The sequence below is a fragment of the Suricata suricatta genome, chromosome 6 (assembly GCF_006229205.1).
Source record: "Suricata suricatta isolate VVHF042 chromosome 6, meerkat_22Aug2017_6uvM2_HiC, whole genome shotgun sequence".
In the NCBI taxonomy this organism is placed as follows: Eukaryota; Metazoa; Chordata; class Mammalia; order Carnivora; family Herpestidae; genus Suricata; species Suricata suricatta.
This window is the reverse complement of record NC_043705.1, coordinates 42,324,559-42,347,711: the sequence shown is the minus strand read 5'-3', so window position 1 is coordinate 42,347,711 and position 23,153 is coordinate 42,324,559. Positions and strand designations below refer to the sequence as shown.

At 34.9% G+C, this 23,153-nt stretch overlaps 1 protein-coding gene and 1 pseudogene across 3 annotated transcripts in view; both read left to right on the top strand.

The window, feature by feature from the left end:
- ERCC8 (ERCC excision repair 8, CSA ubiquitin ligase complex subunit) overlaps positions 1 to 23,153 on the top strand; it is a 63,185-nt gene that overhangs the window by 13,870 nt on the left and 26,162 nt on the right. For all 3 annotated transcript variants that reach the window (XM_029942284.1, XM_029942285.1, XM_029942282.1), the window contains 6 exons: positions 5,135 to 5,236; positions 8,260 to 8,383; positions 17,211 to 17,292; positions 18,333 to 18,401; positions 19,627 to 19,693; positions 22,319 to 22,419. In XM_029942284.1, coding sequence (XP_029798144.1) covers positions 5,135 to 5,236; positions 8,260 to 8,383; positions 17,211 to 17,292; positions 18,333 to 18,401; positions 19,627 to 19,693; positions 22,319 to 22,419 — 545 coding nt within the window. The remainder of the gene's footprint in view (positions 1 to 5,134; positions 5,237 to 8,259; positions 8,384 to 17,210; positions 17,293 to 18,332; positions 18,402 to 19,626; positions 19,694 to 22,318; positions 22,420 to 23,153) is intronic.
- On the top strand, positions 19,136 to 19,233 carry LOC115295142 (annotated as a pseudogene).

The window sequence follows — 23,153 nt, the reverse complement described above, 5'->3', positions numbered from 1 at the left end:
ACTCTTAAAGATAGAGAACAAACTGATGGTTTTGGAGGGGAGTTGAAGGGGGATGGATAAATGGGGGATGGGCATTAAAGAGTGCATTTATTGGGATGAGCACTGGTAAGTCTGACTGGTAAGTCATGAATCACTAAATTCCACTCACCAAACCAATAGTACACCATATGTTAAGCAACTTGAATTTAAATTAAAAAAAAAAAAGAAAGAAAAGGGGTGCCTGGGTGGCTCACTTGGTTAAATGTCTGACTCCAGCTCAGGTTATGATTTCACAGTTTGTGAGACCGAGCCAGAATTTGGCTCTGCATGCGCTCTCTGGTCAGCCCAGAGCCTGCTTCAGATCCTGTCCACTCTCTCTCCCCGTCCCCTTCTCCTGAGGGCGTACTCTCTCTCTTCCAAAAATAAATAACCATTGAAAGAAAGAAAAAGAAAAGAAAAAACAGAGTTGCTTCTCTGAAGGAGTCTAATGGGAAAACAAATACAAAAAGTGAAAGTATATGTTGGAGAATTAAGCTTGAAGAAATCCAGACCTGTATTTGAGCTCCTCCCGTCGTTAGCATTTAGCAGCTGAGTGAACCTGAGCAATTTACCTAACCTTTATAGTTCTCAGTTGCCTTAGCTAGGCAATGCCAACAATAATAGCTATGTTACAAATTTGTTGTAATTTAATTGAAATTATATGTGTAACATGATTAGCATAGGACCTGGCATATCATTATGGTTGCCCCCACTTTTGTTAGTCAAAAGAATTATCACCTACACTTTTACTCCTTTCAGTCCATTCTCCATACAGCAGCTGAGGTGCTTTGAAAAATGCAAATAGGAACATGTCATCCACCCACTTAAAACTCATCTTGATCCTACATTGCTTTACAAGAAAATTCAGAAAGTTTCATGTGGTCTGTAATCAGAACCACTGTAAAAATAACTAAAGTTTGCTGTGTCATGTTATGTTTAGCATCGCCCCAGAATTTTTATATTAGAATGAAGTGTTGTTATTATTTACATTAAAATAAACCAGATAGGTTTGACACAGTTGTTTTTAATTTTCAGCTACTTGTCATAGTCCCACCTAGTCATATATTGGAAATGTGCAGTGAGCATATTCTCAGTTTAACGCATGGTTAAATCTAATAGATGATCAGCGATAATTCTTTCCTTTGTTCTAAACTTTTTCATATGCAACATAGTACCTCCGATTCAAGGTCCACTGTGGGCCATTTGCTTATAAAATAATGACATGAATAGCAAGTGATAGCTGATTTTTTTGATTTGTTTTGTTTTGTTTTTTGGTCATGGGTGCTGGTGGAAAAGATATTCAGTATGCTTCTCCAGCCAGCCATTGGGAATAGAGTTCACTTGTCTGATCTGTGATGTACACGAAGCCAGTAGGCTACCACTGACACAGTCAATGAGAAATATGGGAAATTACAGATTATATGTGCATAAAATATGTGTGGAAAACATAGGCTGAGGAGTCTTTTTGCAGAGCATATTGAGAAAAGTCAAGATTCTCACTATAGTGTTTTTCCCCAGTGCATGGTAAAAATCTGTAACTATTTCACATGTTTGCTAAGACTTCTGTTTTGCACTAAACCCTTTTGACAGCAAAGAAAATAAAACTATATGTTTAATGAAAAATTAAATTTTCCATAAATTCTTGTCTTTCTTAAGAAAATCAGTGCACATGTAATTTTCTCAAAATGCTTATTAATATTTACCAACCACCATATGAGTTGTAGTGATATCACTGAAACCAGAATGGAAACTAGAGTACACACATGTGATAAAGAAGGATTTATGTCCAAAGTTAGGAGTTATTTTAAGAAATCTACCTGAAAATAATGTTTTAACAAGTACAATTGCCTAAAGCACATTTGCACATCATTTTCTGAAGCTTGAATTTTCTTTGATATCTTCTAAGTTAATTTTGGTAATTTTTTAGTTGTTAAAAGTTATAACTATTTTCCTGTATACACAGTTAACTGTGTCTGTCTGTCTCAGCAAAGAACTTTGAAGGACTACTTTTTTTTTTTTTTTTTTTTTAACATTTGTTTATTTTTGAGAGACAGAGACAGATCATGAGCAGGGGAGGGGCAGAGAGAGAGGGACACACAGAATCAGAAGCAGGCTCCAGGCTCTGAGCTGTGAGCACAGAGACCAATACAGGGCTCGAACCCACCAGCTGTGAGATCATGTCCTGAGGCAATGCCGGATGCTCAACCGACTGAGCCACCCAGGTGCCTGGCAGAAGTACTTTTAAATTAACCTTATTGTTCTACAAATTGGTATTGAATTTTTCTTAAAAGAATTCTATAAATCACTGCATCTTGAACATGCTCCTGATTTATGAACCCTTTATAACTGGTGTACAACAAGATAAAGAGCTTGGCTCAGAATGTAAATTTAATATATAACTAAGCACACAATTTAGATGAGCTGAGATAATTTTGGTAGCAAGACTTTCTCATTGAGGAAAATTGTGTTCATTTCTGGCACAAGATCCTAATTTGCATGTTAAATAAAAAACTGAAGAGGGCAACATAAAACAATGAATGTATAATACTTAAAACTAGTATAAGTGATCAGATATCCCCCAAAACCACAAAATATGGTTGAATGGGAACAAATCACTGATGATTAAAAGATCTGTGTGGTAGGGACACCTGGGTGGCTCAGTCAGTTCAGTGGCTGACTTTGGCTCAGGCCATGATCTTGCGGTTGGTGGGTTCAAGCTCCGTGTTGGGCTCTGTGCTGACAGCTCAGAGCCTGGAGCGTACTTCAGATTCTGTGTCTCCCTCTCTCTGCCCCTCCCCTGCTCATGCTCTGTCTCTCTGTCTTTCAAAAAATAAATAAACATTAAAAAAAAAAGATCTGTGTGGTATCCGCATCTATGTCAGAAGAGGCAATGAAAGTCAGTCTAATAGACCTGATAACTCCAAAATGACTAAGAGTTAGTTGAAAGCTAATTTGACCACAGTGGATGACACTGGAGAGGATGACATATTCCCAGTTATTAAGGGGTTCACAGTAAGACTGGAAGGAGCTGGGGCAGTCTGGGCCTGTAATCTCTCCACCTAATCAACATAAGATCTCCTAAGAGAACTGCAAGAAACTGCTTGGAATTGAATCCAAATTGAGCATTAGAGGGACAATAAAGGAGAAACTGCTTGGAATAGAATCCAAACTAAGCATTGGAGCAACCACAGAAACTAAAGAAAAAGATGGCCCAGATAAAAATTGGGGAGGTGAACAGAACCAAGAATTCTCTGAAAGTGAGCTACCATGTTTTGAACTATCTTATAAATAAAGAGGAGGATATTCTAGAGATACAAAATTTAAATATTATTCTAAACCAAGCCTCCCTTCTGACAGTTTAAGAAAATTTCATAAAAATATGAGGAAAATAATAGGATTAAAATCAAACTCCACTCAAAATTAGTATAAGAAAAAAGGGACTAAGTAATGCCCTTAAAGACAATGTAGTTGTGCCAGAAAGTATACTCACAAAAGAAATGAAAACTCTAACCTAATATTTCAAAACTAGCTAAAAGTCATTTTAAAAAGATAGAAGATGTGAAAGAATAACATAAGTTGGAATTAGGAAAACTCATAAATGAGATGAATAAACTCAAGAAAAAAATAGAACTAAAAGAAAAATGTTTCAGATATGAAAACTAAAACATAAGATACATAAGCAAATGAATACAAGAGGTAATACCCTATAAGTAGAAAGTAGAAAGGGGGCCACCTGGGTGGCTCAGTCAGCTAGGCGTCTGACTTCGGCTCAGGTCATGATCTCACAGTCTGTGGGTTTGAGCCCCACATCGGGCTCTGTGCTGACAGCTCGGCTCAGAGCCTGGAGCCTGCTTCAGATTCTGTGTCTCCTTCTCTTTGTGCCTCTCCCCCACTCACTCTCTGTCTCTCAAAATAAAATACATTAAAAAAAAATAGAAGAAAGGGGGAAATTTTTAAAAATCAATAAGAAAGACAAAGGATTTAAGATAGAGGGACATGCTTGGTGGATAAGCAAAGAAGAGCCAGCATCCATATAATAAGAATTCCCAGAGATGAAATGCAAAGGAGGAGAACAGAGTAAACATTAAAACTATAATCCAAGAAAACCTTCCTAAAATAAGTAACATCTGAAACTACATATAAGGGAAAGAAAATCATATTTTAACTAAAACTGGTGGGGCTTTATACCCAAAGAAATGAAGTTTCTTATCTGAGACCTTCAAGGACATAAAATGTGAGTCAGGGGTTGGATATCCAGCCAGACTGATTTTCAAGTACAAAGGAACAGACAAATTGTCAGTAACATACAGGAATTCAGGGACTATTGCACTCATTAGGCCCTTTCTTAGGAACTTACAGAGAGTAAAACTAGAGAACCAGAACGAGTAGAGGGACAGCAACATGAAGTTTGACTGTGAGTAATAAGATTAACAAATGGCAATACTTTATCTGGATATATAAATCCACAGATTTCTGTCTTTCTTGCTGGATTCTAGACTCTGGAAAGACACAAACTATGCCTGCCTTGTTCGCAGTGATGCTAGCAGGTGCTCAAAGTTGAATGAAGTGAGTAAATGTGTTTTTAATAATAGAGGGAAGGAATCTAATATTTATTGATCCTTTATTTTTTGTGAGTATAAAATTCACTTGCGTGTAACATATTGTTATGACATCTTTATGATTCAGCTGAAAATGCACCCTTTTTCACAAATGTTAAAAGGTCTAGGAACTTGCTTAGAGTCAGTCCCTCAATAAAAGCTAGTCTGTCTGATTCCATTTTCTTTTAGCACAATTTTTATTAGGATATTAAGAATGACTTCATAATACTTTACTTTCTTAATTAAGATAAATCTTTTCCATCTTGTTTCTACTGTCCATTCCTTTTGGAATTATAAAGGTAAACCTAAAATCATTACAGATTGAATCTTTCTGTATTCATTCTACAAGTACTAGATTGAGAAATTTAAGTTTTTTGAAGTCTTTGTTAATGAAAATTTACTCTGTATTTCTGGGCATTATACCTTTGGGCGTTTAGCGATCATTAATTTTCAAAAATATGTAATAAGTAAATGAGGCACATAAAATGATAAATTAATGTAAACTTTTTTATTATTAGCATGTTATCAGGTGGTTCAGATGGTGTGATTGTACTTTATGACCTTGAGAACTCCAGCAGACAACCTTATTACACATGTAAAGCAGTGTGTTCCGTTGGCAGGTGTGTATTAAAAATGTAATTCATGAATTTATAATCAATTTTGTACTTTTTGCATCAAATACAAATCATAACAATACCAGTCATGTGATTGTCTCAAGCAAGTTGTTCAAATGACATTTTTACATGGATATCCCTTGACATTTTTTTGACAATACCAACTATAATTCACGTATAGATGTTTTTAACATTAGACTTTGCACAGACAACTTTGGTATCTATTTTCAAAAGGATTTAATTTAAAAACTTACGATTATGTCATTTTTATTACATACCTACATAGCACACCTCGTAACTCCTTATGGTTGTAGTTCAATTTAGCATAAGACTTTTTATGTCTTTCAGCTAATCATAAACACAAATTATATTTTTTCAACTGATGTTAATAGAACTGAAAGATTAAAGACTAATGGCTACAAGCAGTAAATGTACTGGCAGTCCCTCAACAAACACACACCTGTGCACACCTACGTGCAGGTGCCTTTTCTCTTTACTTAACTCAAAGCTGCCAAACTTAACATATACCTCTCTTTGTCATTAGTCTTCTGACTATTCTTTGCTGGCTTTCCAGTCTTGTGAGAATTATTTTTAAGCATCTGGAAAGATGTTTTGTGACTGTTGTAATTTGTTCGTAATGGCCACCTAATTCTCTTTTGTCACCTGTATCTGATCCAATATCGAGCACACCTTTGAATTAACAGAGAGAATGGGGCTGGGAAAGTGCTTTCAAAAGGAAAAACTTCATGAACATTAATGTCAGCAACCACTCTGTACTAATGCTGTTCCCAAAGCACCTGAGTAGGTACAGAAGTCCATGCAGTATTTGGGGGAAGGCTTACGACTGTTTCTTGGCTCTGGTGCCTAACTTTGGAAATAAAGATCTGGGAAACTATTTACCAGAACTTCAGATTATTATTTTTAAAGATAATTATACATGTATACTTAATATCTTTTAAGAAGCATGTTAAAAACCATAAAACCACTCTGTAAAACAATATAGTTACAGGGTCGCTTGGTATAGTTAACACCTCAGTTAGAGTCTGACACTTGGTTTCTAAGAGGCCGCTTACACTCCTTTATGCTGTCACTCCACTCTCACCAAAAACAAAAAAACAAAAAACCCCAAAAAACAAAAACAAAAAAACAAAACACCTAAATTCTAAAATGTAAGACCATCATATTAACTCATTTAATTCATTTTTTTCTTCTTTTACCTTAGCTAACATTTCAACATTATTTAGTTATATATTAAAATAGTATTTTCATGTATACCACGTGTATCTAATACTATTCCCGAGGAACTGTGATCAACTTTCTGGTATATAAAGTCAAGTAAATGTTTTATGTGTCAATTTTGTTTTACCATGACATTCTCGGATTCAGTCTCTGTCCTTAAAAGCATAACTTTGAATGTAAATGGGCATACATTGAGCATGTCTACAAAATGACTTAAAGTAGCATTTTATATCCGAAGACTTTATAATCTAACTGTACAAAATAATTTTACGAAAAATTTTTATTAAGTTAATGTGGCTCCATTGTTGATATTTATTTTTGTGTTACCTAATGTGTGTATTCATTAAATGTGAATGAGGATAACAGGTCATACAGAGGAAGATGATAATATAATACTCAATTCTAGTATATGTCATGTACTCATTTTAAATGTTTAGAGTATTTTTGATGCCAAGTTTAGATACTTGGATAAAATAAAAGAATAAATAAAAAAAATAAATAAAATAAAAGTTAAATTTAAAAGTAAATGAGCTTTTATTTGTAATCATTTCATTAAAGATTTGTTTTACTATAACCAGAAGATCTGTAAACTTTTGTTAATTTTGTTATGGAAAATTTCTAGCATATACAAAAGGAAAGAACAGTATGTGAATATGAACTAGGTACCCATCATCCAGCTTCAGCAGCTATCAATCATAACAAATCTGGTTTCATCTTTAACCTCACCCACCCACTGGGTATTGTTTTGAAACAAATCCTGGAAGTATATTATTTCCTTCATAATTGTTTATTTTTGTATTTTTGATAGCGAGAGAGACAGAGCACAAGCAGGGAGGGCAGAGAGAGAGGGAGACACAGAATCGGAAGTAGGTTCCAGGCTCTGAATTTGTCTGCACAGAGCCTGACATAGGGCTTGAACTCTTAAACCACGAGATCATGACCTGAGCTGAAGTCAGATCCTGAACGGACTGAGCCACCCAGGCGCCCCCCATCCATAATTGTTAATTTCTCTAAAAAGTAAAGACTATAAATGTAGTCATGATACTATTATCTCACACAATAATTCCTGGTATTAAATATCTACTTAGAGTTCAAATTTCTGTCATTGTGTGATAAGTGTTACTTAATAGCCAGTTTGTGTGAATTAAGATTTAGTAAAGTGACACATATATTGTATTGATCACTGGCTCAGAGCATATCCTGCATCCTTTATTATAGCACACTCATAAAATGGTGCATTGTAGCTGATATCATAACCCAAGTCTTCAACAGATCATGCTTCTATGGGTGATGGGTTACATAAGAGTGCTGTCCTGGACATCTACCAATTGCATTCTTAGGTCATTGAGTAAGTTACTTGATCAGAAGCAATATTGTATCAGATACCATGGATCTATGTGAGGCATTCAACAATTCTAAGAGTCACAGTACTTATAAAGCGGTATTTGAGAAAAGCAAATCCAAAACCAGAATAGATGTCTCTTCCAGTAAGGAAAAATCTCTGCCCTCTCCAACAAGAGGCCGAGTGTAGCTAATTTCTCTAGGTTCAAGTACAGAAATAGGAAGTTACCCCTTTGATAGTCTCAGTGGGAAGCAGGCCTCCACATTACACTAGAGAAGACTGAAAGTCGAGGTGCGTTGACATCTTCGCTGGATAGCTGGGATGTAGGCCTGTGATCTGGGTTTGGCCATTCATATTGTCCTAGTTGAGACTGCTACTTGTTAATAGAATATCAAGTTTGAAACTCATTTAAGTCAAGTATTCCTAAAGTTTGATTGCTGTTTTGTAGAAACCACCCTGATGTTCACAAATATAGTGTGGAGACTGTACAGTGGTATCCTCATGACACCGGCATGTTCACATCAAGCTCATTTGATAAAACTCTGAAAGTGTGGGATACAAATACCTTACAAGTGAGTACATTAAAACCTTTCTAAATAGCTCTGTAGGTTGAAGGAGAATCTATAGATTGAAGGAGAATTTGTAAATGGGGGTAGCGATTTTGCTTTATAGAATGATTATAAACATATTGATATATGTATACCCAGAACAGTGGTTAGCAAAAAACATGAACTATTATTATCATCTTTATTATTTGAAAACTATTGTCTAGTGATCTAAGGAAGAAAATTGGATTTATCTTCTATTGACCTAAAACCTTAAAGGAAAAGAAAATTACTAATATTGCTTAGTAAAGGTAGATACTAAATAATGATAGTTAAAAATAGTTTTTGTGATGGTTGGTTAAATTTATATTCTAGTGCTAATCTTTTCCATATTTCTCTACCTGTATACTGAACCTCTCTTACTTGAATGTAATATGTTCAAACTGAACATGATCACAACTCACATCCATGTACTCTTCAAATCTTAGCAATTTTTCCTTCAAACTCTCTCATATTTTCTTTTCTATTTCTCTTACTAATACTGTACATCTAGACTACTACTCAAAACTCCTAAGTGGTATCCCAACACAATACATTGCTTCCCACATTTTCCATGGTAAGTTCTACCCCAGAATTAACCTTATTATAATGTGACTTTATTGTGTCCCATGAGGGATTTCCACTAAGTTCTCCCTAACCTCAACCCCTACTCCCTCAACCTTAGCTTCCCCCTCTTTTCAACCTAAATTATTTGTTGTCTCTAAATTGAGCTTTTGTCTTCTGATCAATCTCTTCTGATCACATCTTGATTGTGTTATATTCCCTGCCTCAAGTCTTTTTCCTGTGCAACCTTTTTCTTTTCTTAATTGTCTAATGTTTGTATCTTTTAACCAATATCTCCACATTTTGCCTCCCACCCCCACCTTGGTAACCACCACTTGATTCTATTTCTGTGAGTTTGGCTTTTGTAGATTTCACGTACTAAGTGATAGCATACAGTAATTGTCTTTCTCTAACTTGTTTCACTTAGCATAATTCCCTCTTAGACATGTCTTAGATAATGTCTCTCCATGTTATTTGTCATAAATGGTTAGATTTCCTCCTTTCCGGTGGCTGAATAGTATTTCCTTATATAGAAATTCCACATCTTGGGGCGCCTGGGTGGCTCAGTCGGCTAGGCCTCCGACTTCAGCTCAGGTCAGATCTCATGTTGGTGGGTTCGAGCCCCGCGTCAGGCTCTGTGCTGACAGCTAGCTCAGAGCCTGGAGCCTGCTTCCGGTTCTGTGTCTCCTTCTCTCTCTGACCCTCCCCCTCTCATGCTCTGTCTTTCCTGTATCAAAAATAAATAAAACATTAAAAAAAATTTTTTTAAAAAAAGAAAGAAATTCCACATCTTCTTTATCCCTCCATACACAGATGGACAGTTAGGTTGTTTCCATGACTTGGCTATAATAAAAAATAAACAAAATAATAGTGCAATGAACATGAGGGTGAAGGTATCTCCTCAAGACAGTGATTTTTTTCCCTCAAGAGATATATATACCTAGAAGTAGGGTTGCTGGATCCTAAGGTAGTTCTCTTTTTAATTTTTTGAAAAACCTCCATACCGTTTTCCACAGTGGCTGTTCCAATTCACATTCCCACCAACAGTGCACAAGGGTTCTCTTTTCTCCACATCCTCACCAGCCCTTGTTATCTCTTGTCTTTTTTATATTAGCCATTCTAACAAGTTTGAGGTGATAGCACACTGTGGTTTTGATTTGAATTTCCCTTATGATTAGTTATATTGAGCACTTTTTCATGTGTCTGTTGGCTATTTGTATGTCTTTGGAAAAATACCTATTCACTTCCTCTGCCCATTTTTAAATTGAATTGTTTGTGGGGTTTTTGGCTATTGAGTTATATGAGTTCTTTATATATTTTGCATATTAACTCTGTATCAGATTGATGATTTGCAAATCTTTTCTCTCATTCACAAGGTTGTCTTTTCGTTCTGTTGATGGTTTCCTTTGCTGCACATAAAATTTTTTGTTTCATGTATAGTTACACCTGTTTATTTTTGCTTTTGACACCTTTGTGTTTGGAGTCAAATCCAAAAGATCATCTCCCAAAGACTAATGTCATGGAGTTTACTGCCTTTGTTTTCCTGTAGGAGTTTTATGGTTTCAGGTCTTATATTCAAGTCTTTAATTTCTTTTGAGTTTATTTTTGTGTATGGTGTAAAAAAGTGGTCCAGTTTTATTCTTTGGCCTGCTACTGCCTAGTTTTCTCAATACCATTTCCTGAAGAGAATTCTTTCTTAATTTTAGGTTCTTGCCTCCTCTATTATAAATTAATTGACCATATATGCATGGGTTTATTTCTGGGTTATCTATTCTGTTCTGTTGATCAGTGTGTCTCTTTTTATGTCAGTACCATTCTGTTTTGATTACTGTAGCTTTGTAAAATAGTTTCAAATCAGGAAGCATGATACCTATAGGTTTTTTCTTGTCTTTCAGGATTGCTTTAGGTATTTAGGGTTTTGTGGTTCCATGCAAATTTTAGGATTTTTTTCTATTCTGTAAAAATGCTCTTGGAATTTTGATAGCACTTGTACTTAATCTGCAGATTACTTTAAGTAGTGTAGACATTATAACAATGTTTATTCTTCCAACCCATGAGCATGAAATATCCTTTCATTTATTTGCATCTTCAGTTTCTTTTACCAATATCTGATCGTTTACAGTATATGTATCTTTTACCTCCTTAGTTAAATCTATTTCTGGGTATTCTTTTTGATGTAGATATAAATGGGATTACTTTCTTAACATCTTTTTCTGATAGTTCATTATTGGTGCATAGAAACATGACAGATTCTTATATATTGACTGTATATCCTGAAACATTACTGAATTTGTTCATTAGTTCAAAGAGTTTTTCAATGGAGTCTTTGGGGGTTTCTATACATATTATCATGTTATATACAAATGGAGATAATTTAAAATCTTCCTTTCTAATTGTTTTGCTTTTTTCTTTTTTTCGTAAAATTTATTTTGAGAGAGAAAGAGCGTGCATGTGTGCACATGTGCCAGAGAGGGAGAGGCAGAAAGAAAGGGCAGGGAGAGAGAATCCCAAGCAGGCTCTGTGCTGTCAGTGCAGAGCCCAATGTGGCACTCGATCCCACAAACTGTGAGATCATGAACTGAGCTGAAATCAAGAGTTGGGTGCTCAACCAACTGAACCACCCAAGCACCTCTCTGTGCTTAGTTTCTTGTTTCATCACCTTGTCTTGGACTTCTAATACTATGTTGAATATAAATGGTGAGATTGGACATCCTTGTCTTGTTCCTGATCTTAGAGGGAAAACATTTAGCTTTGATTTTTGAGCATAATGTTAGCTAGTGGTCTTGTGTGTGTGTGTGTGTGTGTGTGTGTGTGTGTGTGTGTGTGTGTATTAGTCTTTATTATGTTTAGGTACCTTGCCTCTATATTTAGTTTGTTAAGGAAAAAAATCATACTTTATAATAAAAATCAATACACCTGATTCTTCAAAAATCCTTAATATACAAATTCCTTAATTTGGTAAAGGGTATCTACTTTAAAAAAACACAACTATGGCAAACATTATATTTGTTGGTAAGTTCTTGAAAGCTTTCCCTTTAAGTTATCTCTGTTATCCCCTGTGTTCAACATTATACTGGAAGTCCTAGGCTGTGCAGTAAGGCAAAGGAAAGAAATAAAAGGAATTTAAACTGTCATTCACAGATGAAATTATTATGAGCATAGAAAATCCAAAAGAATCTCTAGCCAATTATTTAAATTAATGTGACTAAATTTAGCAAAGCTGCTGGATACAGAGTCGGTTGCATTTCTGAATTTTAGGCACAAAGAATTAGGAAATTTCAAAAGTATTATCATTGACCATTGCATCAAAAATCATCATATACCTAGTAAAAACCTGAAAGTGTTCAAGACCATTCAACGCCACACAGAACACAGGAGAATATTAGTGACAGAAATTAAGATTTAAATAAATGGTGGGATATGCCATATTCAAAAATTAGAGACCTCAGAGGTGCCAGGATAGCTCATCCAGTGAAGCATCCAACTCTTGATTTCAGCTCTGGTCATGATCTTGTGGTTCATGAGTTCGAGCCTGCTTCAGAGTCTGTGCTGACAGTGTGGAGCCTGCTTAGGATTCTTTCTCTCCCTCTTTCTCTGCCCCTTCCCTGCTTGCTCACGCTCTCTCTTTCAAAAATAATAAAGATTAAAAAAAAAAAAGAATTAGAAGGATCAACATTGTAAAGATACCAGTTTTACCCCTAATGATCTATAGAATTATAATGATCTATAGAATCCTTGCACTTCTAATCAAAATATTCACAGATTCTTCTATGGAAGTTGACTAGCTAAGACTTACCACAAATTAACTACAGTAATTAAGTTGGTATGAGATCAGTACAAGTGAAAAAGAAAAACAAACAGTGGAACAGGGTAATCAAGAAATACACCCATGTACTTGACTGCATGTAGTCATTTGTTTTATGACACGGGTAACACTGGAGTGCATTGGGAAGATGATGGCCTTTTCCATTACTTGTGCTGGGTCAACTAGGTATTTATAAAAAAAAAAAAAAAACTAATCTTGACTCTTACGCCACACCACACAGAAAAGAAATCTACCGATTTCAGGTAGATGGCAGGTGTAAAAATATTAATAATAATAATAATAATAATAATAATAATAAAGCTTATAGAAAATATCTTCATGAGTTAAGATAGATAAAAATGCAGAAAGTTTAAACCAAAAAGAGATAAATTGATAAATTCAACTACATTAAGATTAGGAACCTCTACTGATCAAGAAACATTAGAGTTGAAAAGTAAACCATGGAGTGGAGGAGATGATATATCTGATGCATATATCTGAAAAAAGAAATATACAAATTATGTTTTAAAAATCTACAAAAATTAAAGGCCTGAAAGTCCAATAAAAAACTAGGCAAAACATTAGAATAGACACTTCAAAAAAGAGGATATCTAAATCATCAATATCTAAATAGCCAATAAAGACAAAAGGCATTTGTCTTTATTAATTGAGCTCCTAGGTATTTTAGCCAAATCCACAATGAGATACCCCTTTATGCCCTGCAGAATGGCTAACATTAAAAGGTATAATAACAATAACAAGCATATCTATTGGTGATGAGAATACAATTGGTACACATATTTGTTCTCAAGTCAAATATGTGGATATCTTGTTACCGAGAAGATACACTTTTGAGTATATAAATACATACATATGTTCACCAAGGGACATTTACAAGAATGTGCATAGCGGCACTGTTCATGATAACCAAAAACTGGAAATAACCAAAATGTCCATTAACAATACAATGAAATCTGGCAGATTTTACATTGGAATACTCTCCAGCATTGACAAGGGAACACTCACTTCTTTATCAACAGAATGTATGAATTTTACATAACATTGGACAAAGTAACTAGACACAAGAGTGCCTAATATATATTTATATGTGTGTATATATTTATATGTATATATATCCTATTCAAAAATAGACAAAACTAATCTAGCATGATAGAGGTCTGTATGGTGGTTGTCTTTCTTGTTGAGGGTTGAAAGGAGTCTAGAGAGCCTTCTAGCGGTGTTAGTAATACGTTCATAATACTCTATGTTATAATGCAGGTGGTGGTTACTTTGTGAAAATTCATTGAACTGTACACTTAGGATCTGTATATTTATCTGTATGTTTGTTACACTTCAGTTAACAGTATGGTTTTAAAATTAATAACCTATACATTTGCATTTTCTTTCATTAGCATTGACTTCTTTAGGATGTAAATGTTTTTGCCAACTCAGAATAGTATTTCATGAATTCGTAATTGTATCTGAAATAGACAAAGCATTTTATTGACAAGAACTTTGAAAGTATTCAATAAGAAATAAATTCTTGCTAGGTACAAAGAAAAGTAAGGAAGTCATGATTGTCCTTTTCCACATCCTCTATCCCTGTCACTAATTACATACCTATCATAGCTTTACTTCATCTGAGTTTTCCATGAAGTGTGTTTTCTACCTTGAGCGTATGATATGACTTAAAGGGATATCTTTTCTAGAGTCTTCTCTATAACACTTTAGGATAGAAAACAACTTTTTCTCATTCTGATTTTCTTAGAATTTTGCATAATGGGACATAAATCAGAAAATACAGATGTCAGTATCCAGGCCATGTTCTTTAAAAATGAGTAAAATTCTGGGGCGCCCCTAGAAACAAATGTTCATAATGTGCAAGTTTTGTGTGGAGTTATGTTTTCCAGAGAGTAGAATTGCTGGCTCATATGGTAAATCTATGTTTAACCCTTGAGAAACTTTTCCACAACAGCTGTACCATTTTACATTCCTACCAGTAATTTATTAAGGTTCCAGTTTATCTACATCCTACTCAACAGTTGTTATTTTTGATTTCAGCAACACTTGTCTCTTTTTTATTTCATCAATTCTAAAACGTATGAGATGGTTATTTCACTGTGGGTTTGATTTGCATTTCCCTGAAGGCCATTCTTGATTTTTCACTACTCCTGATAGCTAATCAACTTACAATTTCTGTCAATTCTGTGTAAATAACCTCTCATATCTATTTATCCCATTGCCATTACTCTAGTCAAGCCAGGATCTACTGACTCCTGCCTGGATTACTGCAACCTCCTACCTGGTCTTTTTGACCCTCCTCTTGCCACATTCTATCCTATTGGCAACATCTCTAAAATGCCAATTTGATGTTTTCATTTTTTGCCATTGCTTAGACTCTTTAAAAGCTTACATTTTCCTAGGAAAATATTCAGCCTACTTAATATTTATAAGGTCACTTAGCCCCTCATGATATAGACATTGCCTACCTTTCTCGCTTTATCTCTGGCCACTGTCCTCTGGTACTCTAGTCATACTGAGCATCTTTCAGATTTTAAAATGTCGTGTTTACTGTTACCCGAAAGAGTTTCTTCATGCTGTTTCCTCGACTGAAAGTGTCATCCTCCTTCTGTGGACTTGGCCAATTTCTACACATCTTCCATCTCAGTGAAAAGCCAGAGCACCACTGGCTCTGGAAAGACTTCCTTGAATTCTCCATAGGTTAGGTGGTCCTACTGGAACACTGTACACTTTCATTGTTATAGCCCCTTTTGAACTTTGCTGTTATTTCTTGTTTAATGATTTGGTTTTCTTGCTAAACTGAAGCTCCTTGCAATAGGGTAGGGACAATGTTTATTTTGCTTGTTAATTGAAACCCCAGTTATCACATGTAACACTTGAATAAGTACTGTTGAATATATTCAAGAATCTTATTCATTTAAAAATTAATATGTATTATTTTTGAGAGAGAGAGAGAGAGAGAGAGAGAGAGAGAGACCACAAGCAGGGGAGGGGCAGAGACAGAGAGAGACACAGAATCAGAAGCAGGCTCTAGGCTCTGAGCTGTTAGCACAGAGCCCAATGCAAGGGTTGAACTCATGAGCAGTGAGTTTGTATTCAAAATAACCAAAAAGTGGAAAACACGAAATGTTGATCAACTGATAAGTGGATAGCCAGAAAATGGAATATTATTCAGCAATGAAAGGAAGTAAAGTACTGATACGTGCTACAATGTAGATGAACCTTAACAACATCATGCTAATTGAAGTGAAAAGAGAAAGAAAAAAGAAAACATTATACTAAAATGAAAAAAAGAAGAAAAAAGAAAACATTAAATGAAAGACTGCAAAAGACCACATATTGTATAATTCCATCTCTACGAAATGTCAAGAAATAGGCTAATCTAGAGAGACAGAAAGTAGATTAGTAGTTTTCTAGGGCAGATGGTAGGGAGAAATGAGGAATCCCTGCTGATGGGAATGGGGTTTCTTTTTGAGGTGATAAAAATACTCTAAAATTGATTTTGACAATGACAGAAACGAGTAGTTTTTTTTTTTAAATCTTTTTTATTCTTTAGAGAGATAGACAGGGTGTGAGCAGAGGAGGACAACAGAAAGAGCAAGACATGGAATCCAAAGCAGGTTCCATGCTCTGAGCTGTCAGCACAGAGCCTGACACGGGGTTCGAACTCACGAACCGCGAGATCATGACCTCAGCCAAAGTCCGATGCTCAACCGACTGAGCCACTTAGGTGCCCTGAGTAGTAGTTCTTAAAGCCTAAAATATTTACAGTCTGTCCATTACAGAAGCTTGCTGACCTCTGGTGTAGATTGTCCTGGATATAGGTTCAGAGAAAGCAAATATTTGGAGTTGTCCAGGATTCAAGTTGAAGATACTGGCCGTTGAACTATTGAACCTTGGAATCCTGAAGAAGGGGGAGGCAGGGGAGGAACTGAAAGGAGTTCTGGGTTTTATTTGGATGTCTTAGAAGTAGTTGGGAAAAACAGAGCTAAAAATGATGGAAGATGGTGGTCATAAGTAACATACATGAAATGTATGGTTTTGAAGGAAGAGCAAATCTAGGTGATAAGGGTGTCTGGGGTGTGGGACTGACAGGCAGAGTTCTGGCTAGATGACCTGTGTAATGATGAAGTTCCCCAGAATGGAGTGGACAAGATGATGGTGAGCCAGTGGCTGTCTTTCCTTAACATATGGAATTTACTGGAGAAAAACTATTTTTCTCACTAAAGGGACAAGAGTGTTATAAATACCAAAGGATTTTAAATAAATAGGTTTTTGAGGGTATCACGTTCCTAGGTTTAAGTCAGATAAATTGCTAACAGTCATTTATAAATTGCTGACAGTCTAAGGATAAGTAAGTAGAAAGTTAACTGCTTTGTGATTATAATTAGAACTTACACGTTTTAAATGTCTTTTGATTATCAGACTGCAGATATATTTAATTTTGAAGAAACAGTTTATAGTCATCATATGTCTCCAGTTGCCACCAAGCACTGTTTGGTAGCAGGTTTGTACCTGTACTTTTTTGCTTTTTAGTGTATTGAAACTTGCTCCCTTCCAATACCTAGTTCTGATTTGACATTTTAACCCAAATGAATATCACAGTTCTTTAAAGAAAAAAAAGCCTTAAGTATCTGTGATTATTTACATTTGGTTTTACAGTTATTGCATAATTTGGGCACTGTGCTAGTGGCTAGGATTCAAAGATCAAGAAAGCACATTTCTGTTCCCTAAGGAGTTACTTTTCACCCAACAACATTTCAAAGATTTTACATGAACAAAATTTGGCAACTTTTCAATTCAACACAGTACAGAAATGGAAATTATTTCCTTTACTCTAAGACTGTTATTCAAATTAAACATCCATTTTTATGAAAGCACATGCAACAAGAATTCTCATGTGTGAGGAAGAAAAAATGTTTTTCTGGTATCAGACACCAGGTCCCTATGATTCCCTTATTTGTGTGACACTGCACGAACATCACCTCGAGATGCCAGTTAGCTGTTTCATCTGTGAAGAAGAGTTGGACACTAACTTATCTCTGAAGTCCACTCAGTCTGTGTCCAGAGTTTCTGACTGGAAACATATCTTTAATTTGGAAACGTTAAGGTATTAAAAAGTTATTTGATATAATAAAATGGCCTAGGAGTATACATAGACATTGTAGTGATACAAATTTCCTGGTGTTGATATTGTAGTAAGGTTACCTCATATAACAGCCATTGGAACAACATGAGTGATGGATGGGTACCCAGGCTCTTTCTGTACTATCTTTGCCACTTCTTATGAATCTATAATTACTTCAAAATTAAGTGTTAAAAAATAACACAATAATGGGGTTCTCTTAGTACTAAGATATAACTGCAATTACATTTTCTAATTATAAGCATTAAAAATGATTTGAAGTATATTTTTAGCATACTTGTTTTAGATTTCTACGTGGATGCAGTGAAAATGTTATGATTCGTAACTGTAGTTTCTTATTTCCTTTTGGTAATGATTTATAATAAAATTATCTGAAACCATTTTTGTTTTTGTTTTTACAGTCGGTACTAGAGGGCCCAAAGTACAACTATGTGACTTAAAGTCTGGATCCTGTTCCCACATTTTACGGGGTATTTTTTTTTTACTTGAAACAACAACTACTTTGAGAAAACCATTCAATAAAAAGAAACATTACTAACAATGTATTCTTTGTAACTGACATGACTAATGTATTTTGTGCTAGTTGTTAAAAGTCAACAAGGAAATAAAGATCCTTCTGTGCATTATTCTTATAAAACTGAACTATTGAGGAGATATTTATATAAACAGTGGCCATAGGGTAAGCTCAAAGGATATGGAAAGACTAGCTGAAAACCTTGTCTTATTTCTACATTAAAAAAAAATTATTTATGAAACTTACATTGGTATATTTATCTTAAGAGCATTATCTAATATTGTTCTGGCTAACTAAACATTCCTAATATTTAGGTACTTTTTCCCCCTCACTGCAACTATTTTAGAAAAAGGCAGTAAAATAATATTTTGGTTAAGATATATTAATTTAAATATTTTTCCTAATTTTATCAGTATTAGACTAAACAATGAAAAAATGGGATGTAACTCACAAATACATACTTTTATTCATCTCTGGAAACTCATATCAAGAATACTTGGTGAGATGGATAGCATTTGCTTTACATTTATAATCAATCTCTCTAATAATGTACAGTAGATGAAAATATCTAGTTTGAATAGTTCATTTAGGCAAAAGTGAATTAAAATGCTGAAGTTATCCTATGTACTTATCACCTGTGCTTTCTAGAAAAAAGTTTTCACACAAGTGCTTTTTACAATCATTAACTTAATCGCTTCTCGGCCTTTTGGCTAAGATCAAGTGTAGTATCTGTTCACGTCAGCTTAATACAATCATTAACTTAAAAAACTTTTTCTATTACAACTTTCTGAAAAGTTAGAAACCATTTTTATTCTCTAGAATGTTTATCTTATATGGTTTGTTGCAGTGGTTTTTTGTTCTAGATATAAGTAAATGAGTTTGAGATCTATTATTTATTGATGCATTTACTTTCTAATCTAATAGCTGTATTAAAAGAGAAATACTCTCTTGCTCTGACCTTTCCAATGCAAAATTGGGCCATTTATAATAAGATACTATGTGTGAGAAATGTCCTACAGACTTGATATTAATATTTAAACATAGATTATTATAAATATGAAAAAGTTGATATCAATTTACTTTTAATAGTCTTTCTTCAAAATCAGACATACTTAATTAGACTGTATCTTTTGGTTTTTTTAAGTATTTTAGAAGACTTTTCATAACAATTGTATTTACAGGTCACAGACAGGAAATATTGGCAGTTTCCTGGTCACCACGTTGTGAATATGTCTTGGCAACTGCAAGGTAACATGCAAATTATTTCATTTTGAAGTTAAAAAATAATGATTAGAATTTTGAAAACACTCCTTATATATGATGCATATTTAGTTGTCAGTTAGGTCCTTAAAATAATTGAACTTTTATGTCACATCACTGTAAGAAATCTTCCTTCGCATCACTATCTTGAAGATGCTCACCTTTTAAAACAGAGAAAAAAGAGAATCTCTGTAACAATGCAAATCTACTAGTACTACCTGTAAAACAACCATGTTGTATCATTTTTTCCTACAAAACTATAAGACTATTAATTTTAAAATAATAGCATTTCATTTCATTTAATACAGAATTATTTTGAATCTGATTCAACATTTGTTGATTCATTTTGCTAATATTTAATGACTGCCTACCCTGTGCCAAGCAGTTTAGTCCCCAGAGACTGTTAATAGTTTGCATACTGTGATATTGAAATCTATGCTTTCTGAAGTAGAACAAATCTAGAATGTAGCTTTTAAGTAGGCTGGCTAATGAGGTGTGAAGGTGGGGAGCTAGATGCTGGTTGTGGGTCCATGGAGGGTGATTTCGTTTGTTTTTGCCTAATTTGGTTTTCCTCAACTCATAGGGAAGATAAGAAAGGGGCTTTCAATTCTCAGAGTACACCAGGAATTTGAGTCGGAATGAGAATGGACCTGGTAATCAGTGGTAGGAACCAGATATGTCCAAATCTTATCTACTTCAGAAAATACTTAAGTCCTCACACTTACCCCATTGCAGACCTTCTCCAGCTGGAAAGAAAGAAAACCATTTTGAAAATGGGAAACGCTAGCTTTTTGCTTGCTATTCTAACCTTTAGATAGGTTTGATGGTGATCTGTGAAAAGAATCAAGATTATAGGAAGAGATAAGCCCTGTATCTATGTAAAAAAAAAGAGATTTGTAAGTTAGAAATAGGCTTTTAAAATGTATTGAGGTTTTTTTTTAATTTTTTTTTAATGTTTTATTTATTTTTGATACAGAGAGAGACAGAGCATGAGAGGGGGAGAGGCAGAGAGAGAAGGAGACAGAACTGGAAGCAGGCTCCAGGCTCTGAGCTAGCTGTCAGCACAGAGCCCGACGCGGGGCTCGAACCCACAAACGTGAGATCTGACCTGAGCCGAAGCCGGAGACTTAACCAACTGAGCCACCCAGGCGCCCCGTATTGAGTTTTTTAAAGTTTATTTATTTATTCTGAGAGACAGAGAAAAAGAGAAAGAGAATCCTAAGCAGACTCTGTCCTGTCAGCTCAGAGCCTAACGGAGGGCTCAATCTATGAACCATGAAGTCATGACCTGAGCTGAAATCAAGAGTCACCTAACTGATTGAGCCACTCAACTGTCCCTCTAAAATGCATTGTATTGCTTTTTTTATTTCTAGGGGTCTGGATAAACCCAATGGGTTAGAATATCGTTGAGGTCTCTTTTGAGAACGAGAGCATCAGTTAAAGTGATTTATATTTTCTTTAGGAGTAGTTTAGAAGCTGAAATTGATGGGGCACTTGGGGGGCTCACTTGGTTCAGAGTCCGATTCTTGATTTAGGTTCAGGTCATGATCTCTCACTTTGTAAATTCAAGTCCTGTATCAGGCTCTATACTGACAGTGCAGAGCTTGCATGGGATTATTTCTCTCCCTCCCTCTCTCTCTCTCTCTCCTCTCCTGCTTGTGCTCTCTCTCTCTCTCTCTCTCTCTCTCTCTCTCTCAAAATAAATAAACTTTAAAAAAAATAGAAATACAGATCTTTAAAAGAAGATGAAATTGATGTGTGATCATGGTATTTTGCCTGTCTTATCACTTACTTGAGATAAAATAAATATAAGTATCTGGTTTCTAAGAGACATTAAATTTAGTTCTTGAATATGTGGCAAAGATAGATTTGAGTATTGGAAACCAAATATAAATATATTATCAGTATCCACCTTAATTGTTTTATAAAAAAGAAAACACTAAATTCATGCCAAATGAATTCTTAAAAATAAAATTAGTTACTACTTGATGTCTAAAAAACATTTGAATAGGGGCGCCTGAGTGGCTCAGTTGGTTAGGTCTCCAACTTTGGCTCAGGTCAGATCTCACATTCGTGGGTTCGAGCCCCGCGTCGGGCTCTGTGCTGACAGCTAGCTCAGAGCCTGGAGCCTGCTTCCAGTTCTGTGTCTCCTTCTCTCTCTGCCCCTCCCCCTCTCATGATCTGTCTCTCTCTGTATCAAAAATAAATAAAATATTTTAAAAAATTTTTTTTAAATCTTTAAAAAAATAAAAATAAATAAAAAACATTTTAATAATGAACAATAGAAAGGATAGAGTGACAAACTTGCTAAAGAACTGGCTCCAAAGCTGTCCGGTTTTAGAGGAGGAACATGTTCATAAAACCCAGCAGAATTCAGTCCTCGTGATATAAAATACAGGTTACCTTTTTTTTTTTTTTTTGCTGTCTTTCACTGCTTTTTGGTACTATTGACTTTGAATATTGGATGAAAAGGCAAAATACAACAACCCAAATTTATAAATATATTTGAAACAATATACTGAGACCTGTGTACCATAATACTGGAAAGGCTAGGTGAAGAGTACCATCACTGTCCTACCTACATATGTCAGTGTAACATTTATTTCTTCTTAGTGCTGACAGCAGAGTAAAATTATGGGATGTCAGGAGAGCATCAGGATGTTTATTTACTCTTGATCAGCATAATGGAAAAAAGTCACAAGCTGTTGAATCAGGTAATGAAGAATACATTAATATAGAAACATGCTAATGATAGTATTTTTATATGGAAATTTCTGAATTGAAACTAATTAATGTCTATTGACAAATAACAAATCTTATGATTTAGAAAAAGTCAAAAGTCATTCATGGTAAATCAATTTCCAAATGTATGTAACTAAATTATGATTGTTTTTCTTCAAGATACAAAGAAGCAGGACATTTCATTTGTTCCTAAATTTTCAAACGCAGAAACCTTTCTGAATTAATTTGTTACTTTTTTTTCCCCTACATTGAGGTCAACTAATACAAATTCAGTGCCACTTAGGAGGCTACAATAAATTGAAGGAATAGTAACATTTTGTGGCTGTTGTATGAGAATAAAATGTGCAAGTTGTGTTAAAAGTGTCAGCTGCTATCCAAGTGACAAAGTACCTCAGTTGCATTTTTACAATAGAATCTAATCTCTTTATGGGATAAAATTTTGATTCATAATTAGTTCCATTTGCAACTATCTTTTCCCATTCTGTCAGTTGCCTATTAGTTTTCTTGATTGTTTCCTTTGCAGTGCAGAAGCTTTTTATCTTGATGAAGTCCCAAGAGTTCAGTTTTGCTTTCATTTCCCTTGCCTTTGGGGATGTGTTGAGTAGGAAATTGCTGTGGTGGAGGTCTAGGAGGTTTTTTCCTACTTTAGTTGCAAATGACATATCAGATAAAGGGCTAGTATCTAAAATATACCAGGAACTCACCA